Source organism: Oncorhynchus clarkii, chromosome 7 (assembly GCF_045791955.1).
Source record: "Oncorhynchus clarkii lewisi isolate Uvic-CL-2024 chromosome 7, UVic_Ocla_1.0, whole genome shotgun sequence".
In the NCBI taxonomy this organism is placed as follows: Eukaryota; Metazoa; Chordata; class Actinopteri; order Salmoniformes; family Salmonidae; genus Oncorhynchus; species Oncorhynchus clarkii.
Genome location: NC_092153.1, coordinates 59,412,930 through 59,434,964, shown reverse-complemented (window position 1 = coordinate 59,434,964; position 22,035 = coordinate 59,412,930). Strand labels below are relative to the sequence as shown.

The following is a 22,035-nucleotide window of genomic DNA, read 5'->3' as shown; positions in this document are numbered from 1 at the left end:
TGCAATATTTTATCAAGCTGACTTGAAAGATTATATGCAACATTTTGCTGCGTGGCAATACTGTGTTTGGATTCTGAAGGGCATGCATGTATACAAAAGAGGTCTAGTCACTGTAATAATACCATTATGCATTTGAATCCCATCAAAAGCTACCATCAAAGCTATTAATTTCCTTCCACAAGGGGACATACATGTAATGTTTCCAAAATGGGATAGTATTGTACATGTAATGTTATACCCCCAATGGGAGTTCATAATAGTATTGCATGCTCTGGCAGGCTAAATAAAGAGGAACCCCTCCATTGCCGATTCAGTTTGTTGTATCATCTCATCTGGACAGGTCACCATCCTTAGTTAGTTAGCTAGCGTCAACGAAGCTAATGTTAGCTAGTTCATTCTCTCAAAAGTGAGAACTGCTCTAGATTGGAAACTTACGTTAATGAGTGTGAAACCATGTTGGCTTTATGGAAACGATATACAATGAATGGGACAGAATATAGTTCAGGAAATAATACAAACCTAGTTCTGCCTAGTTAGGACATAACGTTAGCTCATGTTAGCTAGCTAGCTAACGTTATTGTATTGTAGCTCATACAACGACAACAGTCAAACCCGGCTTTCTAGTATTTACGTTAATTATTCTGAACTATAGCTAACTAATGTGACATCTAACGTTATGGAAGCTATTCACAGAAGACCAAAATTGTCTTCATTATTCATTAGTATTTTATATTACTATTTAAATTATTTCGATACATATTCAGAGCCAAACATCAACCCAACTTACCTTTTGAAAGGTAAGCATGAGCGTTTGCAAAGTTTCCTGAAGAACTGTTGTCGCATGAGCGTTTGCAAAGTTTCCTGAAGTCACACACACACACACACACACACACACACACACACACACACACACACACACACACACACACACACACACACACACACACACACACACACACACACAGGGTCCCTGGTTCGAGCCCAGGTAGGGGCGAGGAGAGGGACGGAAGCTATACTGTTACACATACTGACCTATAAACCCCCAGGCAGGCATTTTCCCCCTCACATCCCACCCCCAGTACATGACTGCTGCCCTCCCACCCCGCTACAAGACTTGCATATCAAGTGCGTGTGATATAACAGTGTGTGGTGTCTGCACACATTAACCTGGTAGTCAAAAGACAGCAAAGGCTCTCCCTTGCCACAAAGGAGGAACTTTAGTACTGTTGATATTAATGTGTGTTAGTACTGCTGGAGGTGGGTTGCTATGGCAACGAGCACTAAAACGTGTGTTTGCTATGTTTCTCTCTGAATAGATGATTAGAAATATGTTTGGACCAATGCACCTTCTAATAAAAACATGAATGTGAAAAAACAAAGCAGGATACCATTGAAAAATGTACTGACTGGGAGCTTTTAATAGCAGTGCCTATCACCTAATCATGTCCATTAATTACATTTAAATAATTACAGGATAATGAACAACCATTTATGACAGAATAAGACTCCATAATGAAAGAATAAGACACGATTTAGCTAATATTGAAGAATATGCAAGATATCATATAATTTTTTTTTTTAAAGATACCACATTTCATGCAGCAAAATATGTGAGTGTGTGTGATTGAGAGAGAGAGAGAGAGAGAGAGAGAGAGAGAGAGAGAGAGAGAGAGAGAGAGCTTCAGGGAGGGGGTTCTACAATGGGAGGAGACTCGTATGATGTCCGACTCAATTCATCTTTCCCAGCAGCGCAAATTTTCAGAGCGCGCACAGCTAATCATAGAATAATCGGTGTCGACTGCGCACTCTCAACAATTCATTTTTGGGCAGTCTAGAAAACACCAACCACCGGAATGAGTGAACGATTTGCCTACACTCCCATCATTTTATGTCCATTATTTTATTGCTTTGAGTAGAATGATTTTGCTTTTCTCCGCTGCAGCTTTTGCTTTGGATGGCATTCTATCTCAAGAAAGGACGAGCCCCTCTTCTCTCACAGAAGCATAGCATTTCTCTGCAAGAGAGAGACTACAAGCCCTATGCAGGTGAGCATTAGGCGAGCTAACTATAGAATGTCGCTTTGCATTTCTTTATTTAGTGTCTAGTGTTACTTGGAAAGTTAGGATTTTTGTTGTTGTGGCATTGAGCAAATCGGACACACAAAGAATACGAAGAAAAACGCAGCAAGAGTCGAGAATCATAAGAGGACCTCTCGCGCAAGCCTCAACATCTCACCGAGTCTCACCCTCATACCTCAGGAAAAATGTCATCTCAAACTAGAGTCAAGAAGGACAAGGAGATCATAGGAGAATATGAAACGCAAGTCAAAGGTGGGTAATAAATTATATGCAAATTAAGAAAGGTTTTGATCTTGTGTATGCATAAATAGCCGTGCAAGCTAAATTACACATGGAACACAAGTGGGGACGCATATAGGCTACTGTATTTTGAAACAAATAGTTGCAATACTACATTTCAATGAATCATAAGTAAATAACGTTTTGCTTTTGAGACTTTGCCTACTTTGTCCCCTTACCAGTTCTGAGTGCAGCAGACTGAGAGTCCATCACTAGTTGGATCTTTTATGCATGCTATAAGTTAGGTTACTCATTGGGTCAACCTAGTCTCAGAGCATTTCATATTATTCTGTATGTAAATCAGATCTCTCCATTTAGGAGATATGTTACGTTTCATATGGTATGTATTCATTTGTGGATTTCCAAATCTATTTTGTATGATATGTTACGAATTACATTTCGTATGATATGATACGAATTACAATTCATATGATATGTTACGAGTTAGAAAAATGTACAATATGTTAAGAATTTGCAAAACCTCTGATATGTTATGAATTACAATTTGTTGTTGCTAACATTGACTAGGTGATTAATGCGAATGTTAGCTAGCGGGCTAATGTTAGCTAGGCTAGGGATTAGTGTTAAATTTAGGAATTAGATTAAAGAGTTAAGGGAAGGGTTAGATCAAATAATTAGGGAAAGGTTAGTTAACATGCTAAGTAGTTGCAAAGTTGCTAAAAAGTAGTAAGAAGTTAAAGTTGTCCGTGATGAGATTTGAACAAGCAACCTTTTGATTGTTAGACGTTTGCGTTATATGCCTACCCATCCACCCCGACCAACCACCCTACTTTAGTTTTTGCCTTAAGTAACTGTCTGTCTTATGTAACCCTACCTAACATGAAATATATTGTAACGACCTTGGGTTTATAAGCGCGGATATCGACTCTGCCGCTCGAGCATGCTTTTCCGGCACAGTCGATAGCGCGCTGGACTTCGGGCTAGAAGGTGGAGGGTTCGAGACCTGCTCCCTGCTATTTCATTACATTGGTGTCAGAAGTGATCGGATCTTGCATCCCCGACAGTGCGTGTGCTTGGCCGGTGAGCGTGTTCCTATAAGACGTGGAGTCACAAGCTAGCGCGAGGATGCACGCTTTGAAAGGAGGGAGTAGTGTCACAAACTTGTGTTTCTAAGCGAGGAAATCGACTCTGACGCATGAGCATGCTTTTGCGACACAGTCGATTGCACTATGGACTTCGGGCTAGAACGTTGAGTGTTTGAGACCTGCTCCCTGCCTGTTTCATTACAATATTACTCATTTGAGTGTTCAAAATGTATGTTTACTATGTTACGTCTAGTCTATGAGACCAGGCAGAATGGGTTGGCATTGGTGGTTGGTTTGGTCACCTTCATCATCAGCGTCACTATTCTTTGTAGCTATTTTGCAGGTGATATGTCAATGATCTTCTGTCGGCCTATTGATTAGGGCCCATTAATAAGGCCAGTGGATATGTGGGAGAGACCACAAATGTTTGAATGTTTCCTCCTTATGATGACGGCCGGTTCTGATACAGTCTGGATTCGAACCAGGTTGTCTGTAGTGATGCCTCAAGCACTGCGATACAGTAGTACCTTAGACCACTGCACCACTCGGGAGCCAGATATGACAGCTATGATGGTATGAGGGCCAGATTGGGAATATAGCAATGACACCGGGGTTAACATCCCTATTCTTACGATAATTGCCATGGGATCTTTAGTGACCACAGAGATTCAGGACACCCATTTAATGTCCCATCTGAAAGACAGCACCCTACAAAGGGTAATGTCCCCAATCACTGACCTGGGGCATTCAAATATTTTCAGACCAGAGGAAAAAGTGCCTCCTACTGGCCCTCCAACACCACTTCCAGCAGCATCTGATCTCCCATTGAGGGACCAACCCTGCTTAGCTTCAGAGGCAAGAAAGCAGTGGTATGCAGGGTGGCACGCACACACAGACAGACAGATTAATGATTAATAAAGTAATCTACATTATATTGCATGTGTCACCTTCGGAATAGGGTACAAACAAATATCCCAGCCCTCTGATTGTCATTATATTTAAATATAAACATACATACCCCTACAGTATGTGCTTTTCAGCAATCTGGCTGATGCTTATCAAGTGACAGAGCACCCTCGGAGCATCAAGCTAGTGTGTGTGTGTGTGTGTGTGTGTGTGTGTGTGTGTGTGTGTGTGTGTGTGTGTGTGTGTGTGTGTGTGTGTGTGTGTGTGTTTGTGTGTGTGTGTGTGTGTGTGTGTGTGTGTGAGAGAGAGGGGGGAGGGGAAGGGGGTCTTTGCTATCTGTGCTGTGACTGAACAGCATGGCAGGTCTTGTGGGGTCTGTATTCAGGCTTATGTGGCTTCTGCTCTGAACAGATGTTTTACCCTATCATGGCATCTAACACGTCTCCCCAGAGTCCAGGCAGCTGACACTCACAGGGGACATATCTAGGTCTGACTGATGGGTCTTCTCATGTGGATGATAGGCTCTTAAGGTGTTATGAAATAAAAATATACAGATGTTGTTTTTCATGCTGCTTATAGTGAAATGTTATGATAATGTCTTTGAATCTTTATGCCCTGTTGTGTTTTTGCCTCTTGGTTCTTTTGACCAATCACATCAGATCTTTTCACGTAATCACTTTTTCAGAGCTGATCTGACTGGTGAAAAGACCAATGAGTGAAAAAAACATCCGAATTGGGCTGCCTGTCTAAACACAGCGTTAGAGAATCTATATATACAGTGCCTTGCGAAAGTATTTGGCCCCCTTGAACTTTGCGACCTTTTGCCACATTTCAGGCTTCAAACATAAAGATATAAAACTGTATTTTTTTGTGAAGAATCAACAACAAGTGGGACACAATCATGAAGTGGAACGACATTTATTGGATATTTCAAACTTTTTTAACAAATCAAAAATGGAAAAATTGGGCATGCAAAATTATTCAGCCCCTTTACTTTCAGTGCAGCAAACTCTCTCCAGAAGTTCAGTGAGGATCTCTGAATGATCCAATGTTGACCTAAATGACTAATGATGATAAATACAATCCACCTGTGTGTAATCAAGTCTCCGTATAAATGCACCTGCACTGTGATAGTCTCAGAGGTCCGTCAAAAGCGCAGAGAGCATCATGAAGAACAAGGAACACACCAGGCAGGTCCGAGATACTGTTGTGAAGAAGTTTAAAGCCGGATTTGGATACAAAAAGATTTCCCAAGCTTTAAACATCCCAAGGAGCACTGTGCAAGCGATAATATTGAAATGGAAGGAGTATCAGACCACTGCAAATCTACCAAGACCTGGCCGTCCCTCTAAACTTTCAGCTCATACAAGGAGAAGACTGATCAGAGATGCAGCCAAGAGGCCCATGATCACTCTGGATGAACTGCAGAGATCTACAGCTGAGGTGGGAGACTCTGTCCATAGGACAACAATCAGTCGTATATTGCACAAATCTGGCCTTTATGGAAGAGTGGCAAGAAGAAAGCCATTTCTTAAAGATATCCATAAAAAGTGTTGTTTAAAGTTTGCCACAAGCCACCTGGGAGACACACCAAACATGTGGAAGAAGGTGCTCTGGTCAGATGAAACCAAAATTGAACTTTTTGGCAACAATGCAAAACGTTATGTTTGGCATAAAAGCAACACAGCTGAACACACCATCCCCACTGTCAAACATGGTGGTGGCAGCATCATGGTTTGGGCCTGCTTTTCTTCAGCAGGGACAGGGAAGATGGTTAAAATTGATGGGAAGATGGATTTAGCCAAATACAGGACCATTCTGGAAGAAAACCTGATGGAGTCTGCAAAAGACCTGAGACTGGGACGGAGATTTGTCTTCCAACAAGACAATGATCCAAAACATGAAGCAAAATCTACAATGGAATGGTTCAAAAATAAACATATCCAGGTGTTAGAATGGCCAAGTCAAAGTCCAGACCTGAATCCAATCGAGAATCTGTGGAAAGAACTGAAAACTGCTGTTCACAAATGCTCTCCATCCAACTTCACTGAAGCTCGAGCTGTTTTGCAAGGAGGAATGGGAAAAAATGTCAGTCTCTCGGTGTGCAAAACTGATAGAGACATACCCCAAGCGACTTACAGCTGTAATCGCAGCAAAAGGTGGCGCTACAAAGTATTAACTTAAGGGGGCTGAATAATTTTGCACGCCCAATTTTTCAGTTTTTGATTTGTTAAAAAAGTTTGAAATATCCAATAAATGTCGTTCCACTTCATGATTGTGTCCCACTTGTTGTTGATTCTTCACAAAAAAATACAGTTTTATATCTTTATGTTTGAAGCCTGAAATGTGGCAAAAGGTCGCAAAGTTCAAGGGGGCCGAATACTTTCGCAAGGCACTGTATATTATGGTCACGTACACCAGGTAGGTGCGTGTGTTGTTTTACAAGATCAGACATAGTAATAGAGCACCCCAGGAGCAAATTAGGTTTAAGTGCCTTGCACAAGGGCACATCAGCAGATTTTTCACCTTGTCAGCTCTGGTTTTTGAACCAATTACTTTTCTGTTACTTGCCCAACCACTAGGCTACCTACCACACTAGACCCTAATTAGGCAAAAGTAGGTTTAGTTTATTTGACAGAATGTCTTACTCTGGGCCATACAGTATTAAACGCCTGGTGACAATACTGTAACTGTTCATATGATCTGTGATCAATTCGACTGAATGTGTTTACTCTCACTATTCACTCCCTATAATAGTGTGGATGAACACACTTTGGCTGGCATCAACTGGCCTTCTGTTGCCTGGACCTGCCTCACTGCACCTTTCTGTACATAGTTCTGTTTCATTGATTTCAAAGTCTGGGATTATCTCTAATTTAGTAATGGATCACCGACTGAGAGATTGGATTTGTGATTTAGGCCTGAGATAAAGACTGTTAGGGAATTCTGTTGGGGTTGACGCTGGGGATTTGTATCTTATTATTGTCAAGCATGTCAATCTGTTATTCACCATGTTTATCACTGGGCTGGGCGAGACATGTTTTCAATGATGATGATATCAATTAGGGGTCGACCAATTATGATTTTTCAACGCCGATACCGATTATTGGAGGACCAAAAAAAATCCAATACCGATTAATCGGCCGATTTGTAAAAATGTATTTGTAATAATTACAATTACAACAATACTGAATGAACACATATTTTAACTTAATATAATACATCAATACAAATGAATTTAGCCTCAAATAAATAATTAAACATGTTCAATTTGGTTTAAATATTGCAAAAACAAAGTGTTGGAGAAGAAAGTAAAAGTGCAATATGTGCCATGTAAAAAAGCTAATGTTTAAGTTCCTTGCGCAGAACATGAGAACATATGAAAGTTGGTGGTTCCTTTTAGCATGAGACTTCAATATTCCAAGGTAAGAGGTTTTAGGTTGTAGTTAATATAGTATTTATAGGACTATTTCTCTCTATACCATTTGTATTTCATATACCTTTGACTATTGGATGTTCTTATAGGCACTTTAGTATTGCCAGTGTAACAGTATAGCTTCCGTCCCTCTCCTCATCCCTACCTGGGTTCGAACCAGGAACACATCTACAACAGCCACCCTCGAAGCAGCGTTACCCATCGCTCCACAAAAGCCACTCCAAGTCTCAGAGCGAGTGACGTTTGAAACGCTCACCCCGCTAACTAGCTAGCCATTTCACATCAGTTACACCAGCCTAATCTCGGGAGTTGATAGGCTTAAAGTCATAAACAGCGCTGTGCTTGCGAAGAGCTGCTGGCAAAACGCACAAAAGTGCAGTTTGAATGAATGCTTACGAGCCTGCTGCTGCCTACCATCGCTCAGTCAGACTGCTCTACCAAATATCAAATCATAGACTTAATTATAACATAATAACACACAGAAATACGAGCCTTTGGTCAATAATATGGTCGAATTGGAAACTATCATTTCGACAACAAAACTTTTATTATTTCAGTGAAATACGGAACCGTTCGGTATTTTATCTAACGGGTGGCATCCCTAAGTCTAAATATTCCTGTTACATTGTACAACCTTCAATGTTATGTCATAATTACGTAAAATTCTGGCAAATTAGTTTGCAATGAGCCAGGCTGCCCAAACTGTTGCATATACCCTGACTCTGCGTGCAATGAACGCAAGAGAAGTGACACAATTTCACCTGGTTAATATTGCCTGCTAACCTGGATTTCTTTTAGCTAAATATGCAGGTTTAAAAATATATACTTCTGTGTATTGATTTTAAGAAAGGCATTGGTGTTTATGGTTAGGTACAGTCGTGCAACGATTGTGCTTTTTTCGCAAATGCGCTTTTGTTAAATCACCCCCCTGCGTTGCATCGATTATATGCAACACAGGACACGCTAGATAAACTAGTAATATCATCAACCATGTGTAGTTAACTAGTGATTATGATTGATTGATTGTTTTTAATAAGATAATTTTAATGCTAGCTAGCTTCTACTGCATTCGTGTAAGAGGCAGGCTCCTCGTGGAGTGCAATGAGAGGCAGGTGTTTAGAGCGTTGGACGAGTTAACCGTAAGTTTGCAAGATTGAATCCCAGAGCTGACAAGGTAAAAATCTGTCGTTCTTCCCCTGAACAAGGCAGTTAACCCACCGTTCCTAGGCTGTCATTAAAAATAAGAATGTGTTCTTAACTGACTTGCCTAGTTAAATAAAGGTGTAAAAATGTTTGGGGGCAAAATCGTCTTCAAAAATACCGATTTCCGATTGTTATGAAAACTTGAAATCGGCCCAAATTAATCGGCCATTCCGATTAATCGGTCAACCTCTAATATCAATGATGCAATTTCACCCAGTGCCGTCCTAGATAATCCAGCCCTGTGCTGCTGTCACTTTGTTCCCTGCATTTCAGGGTAGTGGCCGTGGGGTGTGAAATTCAAAGGAGGCAAATAAGAGATGGAGCTTGATCATTAAGAATAATGAAGAGGGAGAGAGAGAGAATCTGTCTTGATCAATGTGAACTGTATTCTACTACTGTAAAATTGGGAAGACAGGGAATATTTTAGCATCCTTCATGAAATGCTGTAAATAATGTAAGCCATCCAAATGAACCATGAAGGGAGAGAGGCTGCAGGTTGCCTAGCAGTTAGAGCACCAAATGGTTGCTTGTTCGAATCCCCAAGTTGTTTTTTTAAACAACTCATATAGCACTGTAACAGTAATCAAAATGCAATAAATATATACAGTGGGGCAAAAAAGTATTTAGTCAGCCACCAATTGTGCAAGTTCTCCCACTTAAAAAGATGAGAGAAGCCTGTAATTTTCATCATAGGTACACTTCAACTATGACAGACAAAATGAGGAAAAAAAATCCGGAAAATCACATTGTAGGATTTTTAATGAATTTATTAGCAAATTATGGTGGAAAATAAGTATTTGGCCAATAACAAAAGTTTATCTGTAAGTCTTCACAAGGTTTTCACACACTTTTGCTGGTATTTTGGCCCATTCCTCCATGCAGATCTCCTCTAGAGCAGTGATGTTTTGGGGCTGTTGCTGGGCAACACAGACTTTCAACTCCCTCCAAAGATTTTCTATGGGGTTGAGATCTGGAGACTGGCTAGGCCACTCCAGGACCTTGAAATGCTTCTTACAAAGCCACTCCTTCGTTGCCCGGGCGGTGTGTTTGGGATCATTGTCATGCTGAAAGACCCAGCCACGTTTCATCTTCAATGCCCTTGCTGATGGAAGGAGGTTTTCACTCAAAATCTCACGATACATGGCCCCATTCATTCTTTCCTTTACACGGATCAGTCGTCCTGGTCCCTTTGCAGAAAAACAGCCCCAAAGCATGATGTTTCCACCCCCATGATTTACAGTAGGTATGGTGTTCTTTGAATGCAACTCAGCATTCTTTGTCCTCCAAACACGACGAGTTGAGTTTTTACCAAAAAGTTCTATTTTGGTTTCATCTGACCATATGACATTCTCCCAATCTTCTTCTGGATCATCCAAATGCTCTCTAGCAAACTTCAAACGGGTCTGGACATGTACTCGCTTAAACAGGGGGACACGTCTGGCACTGCAGGATTTGAGTCCCTGGCGGCGTAGTGTGCTACTGATGGTAGGCTTTGTTACTTTGGTCCCAGCTCTCTGCAGGTCATTCACTAGGTCCCCCCGTGTGGTTCTGGGATTTTTGCTCACCGTTCTTGTGATCATTTTGACCCCACGGGGTGAGATCTTGCGTGGTCTTCCATTTCCTAATAATTGCTCCCACAGTTGATTTCTTCAAACCAAGCTGCTTACCTATTGCAGATCCAGTCTTCCCAGCCTGGTGCAGGTCTACAATTTTGTTTCTGGTGTCCTTTGACAGCTCTTTGGTCTTGGCCATAGTGGAGTTTGAGGTGTGACTGAGGTTGTGGACAGGTGTCTTTTATACTGATAACAAGTTCAAACAGGTGCCATTAATACAGGTAACAGGTGGAGGACAGAGGAGCCACTTAAATAAGAAGTTACAGGTCTGTAAGAGCCAGAAATCTTGCTTGTTTATAGGTGACCAAATACTTATTTTCCACCATAATTTGCAAATAAATTCATTAAAATCCTACAATGTGATTTTCTGGATTTTTTTTCTCATTTTGTCTGTCATAGTTGAAGTGTACCTATGATGAAAATTACAGGCCTCTCTCATCTTTTTAAGTGGGAGAACATGCACAATTGTTGGCTGACTAAATACTTTTTTGCCCGACTGTATGTACCCTGTAAGAATTTACTAAGAATATACTAAGAATACTAAGATATACTAAGAATGATGTACAGCACTAGATACAGTATATTAGAGTGAGCTTCATATGTCAAGAATCCAGTATATAAATAAATATCTGGTGTGTATAAACAGTGTAACTAAATACAAAGAACAGTGGTAGAAATATTAGAATGATGGAAGCCTTGCTCTTGTTCCATAAAGCCTGGCTGTGTGTAAGACAAGAGAGTAAGGGAGAGACTGATGTTAATTTATGTAGAAATCCTCCTCATCACTCTTTCTCAGCTGCTCAAACACACGGAGGGTCTCCAGCCACCAACACAGGGGGGCTCTGACAGCAGTTGTTTAACAATGGCAGCTTTCCCTTTCTCTAGTGCCCAGCCACTTTTTGCTACCAAGATTAGATTCAGTTTGTGAAGTGGCACATGTCATATGGTGAGTTATTGCACTTTGGGATTGGATGATACACAAGAAAGAGAGAGGATTGATGATCAGCGGTGCCTTTCTGATAGGCCATGACAAAGCACAGCTGGCTCCTGCAAGGTTGCTTGGTTTGTATTTCTAGAACATTGCTAGAATGGTGTCAGTGAATCAGTGAAGACTTTAATAGTAATTTGAGCCCACGAGGATGAACATGTTTGATTTCAATCACTTTTTGACTGCATCCATTTTCATTTGAACAAAACTTTCCATACATGTTTGCCCATGGTAGAAGTGGTCAGAAAGCCAAAACATTTAATAGAGAGATGCTCAAAGTTAACCTATTTTGCATACCCCACCCTACCATGAGACATACATGTCTTTGTCACTGGTCCATTTTTATTAGATTTGTCTGTCACTTATCATGGGCTGTTATTTTCCCTCTCCCCCTACGCCCAGCCCTAGCTATGGGGCAGTAGGTTGCCTGTCCTGTTGGCAGCCTTCCACACACACACAAAACACACACTCTGCAGAGGAAACAGGGTCATGTTGCTGCAGGCAGGCAGCACTCTGTGGTCTGGTCAAGTTCGCTTTTACACATTTGGGCTCAGGTTTCTACTGCTGGGCTGTTGAGAAGCCGTTCTCTGCAGGTTCTCCTCAGCCAGACCAAAAGCAAACAAACTAAACCTGCTCTGCAGATTCAATAAAACCTGAGTGGGATTTAATGAACATCTCACTTAGCAGGTATACCCAACAGCACTCTGTCTGTGTAATTTCAATATTACCCAGAGGTCTGCTAAACATCCCTGGGATATTTAGAGTCAAACCTAGTGATCACACCATTACTATTACTGAGATACAGTCAGAGATGTGTACTATATATACTGTACTGCACAGGTACATCTAGTCTTTAGCCTTTCAGTGAAATTATGTGAATAGTTAGAGAATAAATACTATTTTGCACGTCTGACAATAATTCCCTATTAAGAACTTTAGTAAGTTTAGCTTGGAAGAGGACACCACTATGCCTATATATTTTTGGGGATTGTCCCTGTGTTCTTCTGTTTTTCCTTAGCAAATAACTTTTAGAGTAACTGTCCAGCAAAAATCTCACTTTTAAAAGTTACAGTTTTTTTCGATTGCTAAACGACAGTGGGCACAACTGGAGTCACTAAAACTGTAATATATTCTGTTTACTCATACCCAAATAATGTTGTTGACTCGTCCTATACTCGTATTTGTGAACAAAGCATAAATTGAAGAAGAAAAACACTTAAAAAAAACCCCACCTCAAACAGATCATTTAAAAAATGCTTGCTATTTCCTCATAGAGGATGAGCTGGCCAATCAGCGTTCTACTCTCATGAATATTATTAATGACCAGTATACACCCAATGTAAAGGACGTTGCGCTGCTTTCCTATCGACTACCACTTCCTCCTGATTTGGCACACACAGAGGCTCGAACCCAGGCCCTCTGTCTTGCTAGCACAGGTGACCTGGTAAATAATTGGTCTAGCCTAAATTAAACAAATTCAGATAGTGGATTTGTATCTGATTTTGAATAGCCTAGAAATAGGGCAGTTTTTGTATTTTCATAATTAATAGGCTGACCCGTTGCCTTTAGCTACAGAATATCTCACCACAGTGAGTTTCCATCTCCTCCTCTCTATCCTTCATTCCTTTCTCCAGCGGGCAGAGGGGCTGTCAATAGTGTTTTGTTGTGAAAACATGTTACTATTGATGCACCAAACAGATTTCACTTGGTTTCCCAAATGAAGCACTGGGTAGCTGTAGGAATAAGGTTGGAGAGCCCATGGCATACAGACTTGTGGCAGAATATCACCTGTCACTACCTGACATGAGTGAAAAACATACCTGCGGGAAAGTGGCCTTCGCTATTCCAGTGCTTATGGATGACATGTCTTTTTTGACTTGCCCTTGTTCTTGCCCATTTGATAATAGGCCAGTCTATATCAAAACTAATTTTACATAGCATACTAGTAAAGACAACATTTAGAATAGTCTGATGGGTGAAAATATCATCACCTGATGAGAGAACAGCATGTGCAGCCTGAGGCAAGGAACAGAGCACAAGCTTTTTTTGCGACTTTCTCAAAACATCAGTAGCCTGTAGTCGCACCATGTAGCCCATATATGTTTTGATTTCTAAGACATTATAAGGTTTGTATCATTCTCAACTGAAGTTGCCAAATAACTCTATATCTACATGCAACATAAAATAATGGCACAGGACACAGGACATATCTTGTGTGCTAAATGAACAAGCCTACTGCCGATGGCATGGCACATAGCCAGATAGCATATCACCATAATGTTTCTTTAGACCTGCTAAAATAAATAATGGATTTATTGTGATGGTGTATATTCAATTTATTAGCCTGTAGATATCATGACACAAGGCGAGACCCAGATGCAGACACAGGAGGCAGATGGTTGGAGTCTTACAATATTTATTAATTCAATAGGGGAAGACAGGAGAATGGTCGTGGACAGGCAAAAAGGTCAAAACCAGTTCAGAGTCCAAACGGTACCGAAGGGCAGGCAGAATCAAGGTCAGGCCAGGCAGGATGATCAGGCAGGCAGGAAAGAAGTCCAGAGTCAGGCAGGTGTCAAAACTGGGAGGACTATCAAAAAGAGAATAGCAAAAGGAGTATGGGAAAAACACACTGGTTGACTTGACTAACGTACAAGACGAACTGGCGCAGAGAGACAGGAAATACAGGGATAAATACACTGGGGAAAACAAGCGGCACCTGGAGGGGGCGGAGACAATAATGAGGACAGGTGAAACTGATCAGGGTGTGACAGTAGATGTTCGAAAGGCACTCATCAGTGGCTTGTACAGCTGTATGCGTGGAGGCCTGCAGATGCTAAATGTGTTTGTTTATTAATGGTCAATTACCGTGAGACGGGCAGTATTTTGCATGACAATAACCAGCTGACAAAATGTATTGACCACCACAGCCCTAGGGACACCCACACCATTCCAACACAGAAAAGTTACTTTTAAACATACCCAATTACCATTTTTTGGAAGGAAAACTATTTCCCTCCTATTGTAATTAATTATTGGTCATATTTCATAGAAATCTGGAAACATTGGACAGTTACTTTAAAGCTTTATTGTATTGCAATAAAGCATAGAATAATTTGAAGTCTTTGACATGGAATAATTGTTTCCAGTGCAGCCAAATTTGTCATGGCTGCGCTGCTGGCACATGTAAAAAGTGAATGTGCTTAACAAGGCATGTGCTTTGTTATTTCATATCACGTCGTCTCAATCTTAGTTTTAGGCTTGCTGATTTTATTGACAATGAGCTTTGGTTTAACAATGATGACATTTCATTTGAAATATGCGAAGTTGGGAGTGTCTGTATGTTTTGCTAAGGACAGATTTCCACCGGTCTAATGTCCGTTGCTCAGGTTTCTTGGCCCAAGAAAGTCTCTTCTTCTTATTGGTGTCCTTTAGTAGTGGTTTCTTTGCAGCAATTCGACCATGAAGGCCTGATTCATGCAGTCCCCTCTGAACAGTTGATGTTGAAATGTGTCTGTTACTTGAACTCTGTGAAACATTTATTTGGGCTGCAATTTCTGAGGCTGGTAACTCTAATGCACATATCCTCTGCAGCAGAAGTAACTCTGGGTCTTCCTTTCCTGTGACATTCCTCATGAGAGACATTTTCATCATTGGGCTTGATGGTTTTTGCGACTGCATTTGAAGAAACAGATTGACTGACCTTCATGTCTTAAAGTAATTATGGACTGTTGTTTGTCTTTTCTTATTTGAACCGTTCTTGCCATAATATGAACCTGGTCTTTTACCAAATAGGGCTATCTTGTCACGATCGTCGTATGGAGTAGACCAAAGCGCAGCGTGGTGTGAATGCATACTTTAATGATTGACGAAAAAACACGAAGTACACTAAACAAAACAAACAAACTAACAAGACGAACGTGACTGCTATAGAAACACTGTGCTAACATGCAACATAACATAGACATGCAACATAGAATGCCCACTCATATCACACCCCGACCAAACAAAACATAGAAACAAACTACTCAAATAATGGTCAGTGTGACATATCTTCTGTATACCAACCCTACCTTGTCACAACACAGCTGATTGTCTCAGACGCATTAAGAAGGAAAGAAATTCCACAAATGTACTTTTAACAAGGCACACCTGTTAATTGAAATGCATTCCAGGTGACTACCTCATGAAGCTGGTTGAGAGAATTCCAAGAGTGTGCAAAGCTGTCATCAAGGCAAAGGGTGGCTACTTTGAAGAATCTCAAATATAAAATATATTTTGATTTGTTTAACACTTTTTTGGTTACTACATGATTCCATGTGTGTTATTTCATAGTTTTGATGTCTTCACTATTATCTTACAATGTAGAAAATAGTAAAAATAAAGATAATTTCCTTTATTATTTTCCCCTAACCCTACCACCCCTCCCCTAATTGGAGTAAACTAATGGACATAAACACTTCCAGCTTATACGCACTATATACATTTTACGGACACAGTATATTTTACAATAGTTGTCTTTTGTTTGTTTTGGGTTTTGCTTGAGTAATTTTCTATTAAGGTTTCTTTACTTTTACTCAAGTATGACAACTGATTATGTATCCGGGTAAGCCCAAGAAGATTAGCTTCTGTTTTCCCTTTGTTGATAACCAACCATAATCAACAGTATGAATATTTGGCATTAATAATTATTCTAGCTCAGTTGTCATTAGTTTTCTGTGCCATAATCCACTTAATAATCAAAACAAGATTTCTGGCGACAGCGTACTGAGCATAGTGTGAAGGGATTGGGCCGTGAGTACCAACCAGTGGTTTATATGATGTCTATGGTCCCCAAGTTCCAAACCACCACCGTGAAGCACTGGTCTACATTAGATCACTGTAAACTATGATAAGGCCCTGCTTCACCATAAAGGTCAATGTGTTGGCCAATTTAGCCAATGCAATCAGTGTTTGCTGTACTGTAGTTGTCCTGGTCCCAATTGGCCAAATCTGAAGTGACTGCAGCTGCTCACAACAAATTGCTAGTTTGTAGACATTTTCCATGGATTACATAAATAATCAGGCCTTTGTTGAAAAGCAAAGGCTTCTGTTTAGTGTGTGATCTGTAGAGTATTACTTTCTCATTTGTCTGTTACAATAACAGATTAGTCCCCAGGTTCAAGCGTTATGTTTGCCTCGACATTGATGTAGTACACATTGGCCTACAGTCAGTATACGACTGGAATGAGATTGAATTTTCCTTAATACTTACTGCCATTTCAATACATGATCTCACACAACTCAGCGTGCAGTCAGTTTTATGTGCTCGAAAGAATTGTAAGTGAGACAAAAGCCCCAAAAACCATTACAGAAAGGGAAGGAAAAAAATCCTAAATAAAGTGTGTGCTCTGGGAGCACGGCCAGGCAGGGGAAATGATTGCATGGTCTTGAGGCCACATTAGTTCCTAGCCAAGGAATTTCCATGGAGGACACAGCGGGACCACTCTACTTTTCAGATGATTTAACCTCTCTGTCTCTGAGATGGCCAGCGGTGAGGAATGCTAAAATAACACTGACGTCCTGCAACCAGTAACATTAGCAACAGCAAACTGCCAACTCTTAGCTAGACCTACTTCACTTAATAAGAAGAGAGAAAAGGTACAAACAATTGTTATTAATAAACTCCTAATTATCCTTGGACCTGGCTGATTAACAATATGATATAGCAATAAAGCACGTGCCATAAAACATTGATAATGAATGAAAACACCAATTAGCTGAGACAGCTATTAGCAGCACAGAAGACATTTATTGTAGCATCGCAGCAAATACTCCCATTATACATTACTGAAGATCTAGAAGAGCACATTTGTCAAGTGACTAATCGTAGGTGGTGTTACTTTCTAGCAGTCTACTCTAGATGGATGTATTAGATCAAGAGCACTGAGGAGCTAAATCATCTTCTTGGCCTATGAGCCCATTCAATCCGGCCTGTGGGTGGTTTGAGTAAAACAAGTATTGTAATCGACATTGAAATTACTAAAACCAAATCGAAACTCTGTAGAAATGATCATGGACCTACTGTTATTGTCATTTCACTCTGTCCAGCTTGCTAACAGTCAATCAAAATGAAGGCTAGATACTCAGGGAGCATCGAAAATTGCAAAAGCGATGGTTAGAGAACTAATGGCTAATTTTGACGACCAGCAAATATCATCAATTTTAAGTGTGGCTCTACGGATCTCAGTGAAGACCGAATACGGCCTGTGGGAAAAATGAGTTTGACACCCCTGGCTTATACATTCACTTACCATCACACATACATTGTACTGCACTATGGCTCGATGATGAATCCATGTGTAGAGAGGATTGTTTTAACAACTAGCCCCATGGAATGTCTGAGGCTCATGACTGTGGAGCAAAGGGGAGATGTTAGTTAGGCTGTGTTTTGTGAATTGCTCCATTGTGCTCCACAGGTGAGCCCCACAGCAGAACAGATCCCAGCACTGACATGAAGACACAATCCAGTCTGTTTATGGATGGGGTCTCCAGGGTCCTGCTCTGCTCTCTTATACTGTCTCAACTGGCAGTACTGTCTGGTCCCAGTGGCCTCAGTAGTGGATTCCCAATTATAGGTATTCATGATTTCCAGCCTTTCACACTGGCCCAGGACTCACAGCACAGCAGGATGTTATTATTACATGACGATGCCCTGGTCTTGTCTCTCATCACCACTGTACTGTCTCTGATTTGGACTTACAAGACAGTCTTGGCAAACACTGAGAAGGATTGCAGTGAATAATTGATGACTCTTTCTGGATGAGGCAATTATTTTCCTGAGCAAAGGAGGTGTGAGAGACGCACGAGAGAGAAACTCATCTGTTGAGTGTGTCTAAGTAAGTGCTTTCAGATCTCAAAATCAAATCAAATCAAATTTTGTTTATCACATGCGCTGAATACAACAGGTGACCGTGAAATGCTTACTTACAAGCCCTTAACCAACAAAGCAGTTCAATAAATAGAGTTAAGAAAATATTTACTAAATAACTAAAGTAGAAAATAAAATAAAAGTAACACAATAAAATAACAATAACGAGGCTATAAACGGGGGTATGTGAGGGGGTATAGCTTAGTCGAGGTAATTTGTACATGTAGGTAGGGTTAAACTGACTATGCATAGATAATGAATAGTCTGGTTGGCCATTTGATTAATTGCTCAGCGGTCTTATGGCTCCGGGGTACAATCTGTTAGGGAGCCTTTTGGACCTAGACTTGGCGTTCCGGTACCGCTTGCTGTGCAGTAGCAGAGAGAATAGTCTATGATTTGGGTGACTGGAGTCTTTGACAATTTTTTGGGCCTTCCTCTGACACCACCGAGTATACAGGTCCTGGGTGGCAGGAAGCTTGGCCACATTGATGTACTGGGCCGTACGCACAACCTTCTGTAGCGCCTTGCGGTCGGATGCTGAGCATTTGCCATACCAGGCGGTGATGCAACCATGCTCTCGATGGTGCAGCTGTAGAACTTTTTGAGGATCTGGGGACCCATGCCAAATGGGGGGGAAAAGGTGTTGTCGTGCCCTCTTCACGACTGTCTTGGTGTGTTTGGGCCATGATCATTTGTTGGTGATGTGGACACCAAGGAACTTGAAGCTATCAACCTGTTCCACTACAGCCCCATTGATGTTATTGGGGGCCTGTTCGGGTCTCCTTTTCCTGTAGTCCACGATCAGCTCCTATGTCTTGCTCATCATTGAGGGAGAGGTTGTTGTCCTGGCACCACACTGCCAGGTCTCTGACCTCCTCCCTATAGGCTGTCTCATCGCTTTTGGTGATCAGGCCTACCACTGTTGTGTTGTCAGCAAACTTAATGATGGTGTTGGAGTCTTGCTTGGCCACGCAGTTGTGGGTGAACAGGATGTACAGGAGGGGACCAAGCACACACCCCTGATGGGACCCAGTGTTAAGGATCAGCGTGGCAGATCAGCATGGCAGTTGTTGCCTTACCATTTGGTGGCGGCCCGTCAGGAAGTCCAGGATCCAGTAGCAGAGGGAGGTGTTTAGTCCCAGGGTCCTTTCGCTTTGTGATGAGCTTTGTGGGCACTATGGTGTTGAATGCTGAGCTGTAGTCAATGAAGAGCATTCTCACATAGGTGTTCCTTTTGTCCAGGTGGGAAAGGCGGTGTGTAGTTCGATTGAGATTGCGTCATCTGTGGATCTGTTGGGGCGGTATGCGAATTGGAGTGGGTCTATGGTTTCCCAGATGATGGTGTTGATGTGAGCCATGACCAGCCTTTCAAAGCACTTCATGGCTACCGTTCCGGTAGTCATTTAGGCAGATTACCTTCGCTTTCTTGGGCACAGGGACTATGGGGGTCTGCTTGAAACATGTAGGTATTACAGACTCAGAGGTTGAAAATGTCAGTGAAGAAACTTGCCAGTTGGCCCGCACATGCTCTGAGTACACGTCCTGGTATTCCGTCTGGCCCCGCGGCCTTGTGAATGTTGACCTCTTTAAAGATATACTTCTCCTTAATGCAACTGCTGTATCAGATTTTTAAAAAGCTTTACAGAAAAAGCACACCATGCAATAATCTGAGTACAGCACTTAGGCACCAAAACAAGCCATACAGATACCCACCATGTTGTGTAGTCAACAGAAGTCAGAAATAGCATTAGAAATATTCACTTACCGTTGATCATCTTCATCGGAATGCACTCCCAGGAATCCCAGTTCCACAATAAATGTTTGATTTGTTCGATAAAGTCCATAATTTATGTCCAAATACCCCCTTTTTGTTTGCGCATTTAGGTCACAAATCCACATTCACAAGGCGCAGGCCCTTAGTTCAGACGACAGTTCCATTACAGTTCGTAGAAACATGTCAAATGATGTATAGAATCAATCTTTAGGATGTTTTTATCATGAATCTTCAATAATATTCCAACCGGAGAATTCCTTTGTCTTTAGAAATGAAAAGGAACAGAGCTCGTGCTCACGGCCTGGCCTTCTGCCAGACACCTGACTCAAACAGCTCTTATTTGCTCCCCCTTCACAGTAGAAGCCTGAAACAAGGTTCTAAAAAAGTTGCGTCGTACTGCAGCACACCTTGCACGCTGCCACAGAATTCTATAGCATGTTATTTAAGTGTCAGCCATTGTTGCCATTAATGCTAGTTAGTGCTAGTTTGACCACCAGAGGGCATCTTCGAGAAGCATTTGACTTTTTTATATTAGCTGTACTAGATAATTTAAATAAGAACATATTATATGGGATTGATTTTAAGAAATGTATTTTAATGAATTAGTTTCATATTATGGTGTTTCTATTCCACGAAAAACGAAACCCTCAGGGTTTCCGTTAGGAAAATATGGCGCTGTACAACGTGATCGGTCGGGAGTAGGCTACAGTACTAAGAGCAAAAAAATCCTAACATTTCCACACCCTGATTGTATTCTAACCAATACCCAAATGGATATTCAGTGGAAATAAAAATCTCATTGATTTATCAAGACCAGTCCCCGTGCTTGTCTCAGAACAGCTCGAAACGGTACTGAAATAGTTGACCACACACAGGCAGGCTATTGCTTGAAATCCTATTGCTTCTTTCATAAATATGCTTTAAATGCCACATTGTCACAAATAATTGAACACACACAATTCTTAAAACTCTGAGAAGGGTAATAGGAGGTGATTCTGGATTTATATTAATATTAAACTGACATTCTTATTGCTCTGTTATTGTGTTTCGATCCTCTCTCTCTCTCTCTCTCTCACTCACTCACTCACTCACTCACTCACTCACTCACTCACTCACTCACTCACTCACTCACTCACTCACTCACTCACTCACTCACTCACTCACCTACTCATTCAAGGGTGTGCAAAGCTGTCATCAAGGCAAAGGGTGGCCACTTTGAAGAATCTAAAATATATTTTGATTTGTTTCTTTGTTTTAGTTACTACGTGATTCCATATGTGTTATTTCATAGTTTTGATGTCTTCACTATTATTCATTCACAAAAACACCCTGTTGGGTACTGCACTAGCATCGAATAGTGCCCATGATATGCAACTTTTCAGGGATGTCAGGAACCAATACACACGGTCAGCAAAGGCTAGCTATTTAAAACAGAAATTTGCATCCTGCAGCACTATTTCCAAAAAGTTTTGGGACACTAAAGTCCATGGAGAACAAGAGTACCTCCTCCCAGCTTCCCACTGCACTGAGACTAAGAAACATGGCCCAAGCTCCCTCCTGCTTTTCCTTCACTCAAATCCAGACAGCTGATATTCTGAAAGAGCTGCAAAATCTGGATCCCTACAAATCAGCTGGGCTAGACAATCTGGACCCTCTCTTCCTAAAATTATCCACCGCCATTGTTGCAGCCCCTATTACTAGTCTGTTCAATCTCTCTTTCGTATCGTCTGTGATTCCTAAAGATTGGAAAGCGGCCACAGTTATCCCCCTCTTCAAAGGGCTGGTCACGGGTGCACATCAGC

The 22,035-nt window shown here is 41.3% G+C and overlaps 1 protein-coding gene across 1 annotated transcript in view; it reads left to right on the top strand.

Annotated features, from left to right (window-relative positions):
- The first annotated feature begins 1,970 nt into the window (after positions 1-1,970).
- Positions 1,971-22,035, top strand: part of LOC139413565 (SLIT-ROBO Rho GTPase-activating protein 3) — a 116,197-nt gene continuing 96,132 nt past the window's right edge. Inside the window, exon 1 of the mRNA XM_071161071.1 lies at positions 1,971-2,330. Coding sequence (XP_071017172.1) covers positions 2,264-2,330 — 67 coding nt within the window. The 5' untranslated portion in view covers positions 1,971-2,263. The remainder of the gene's footprint in view (positions 2,331-22,035) is intronic.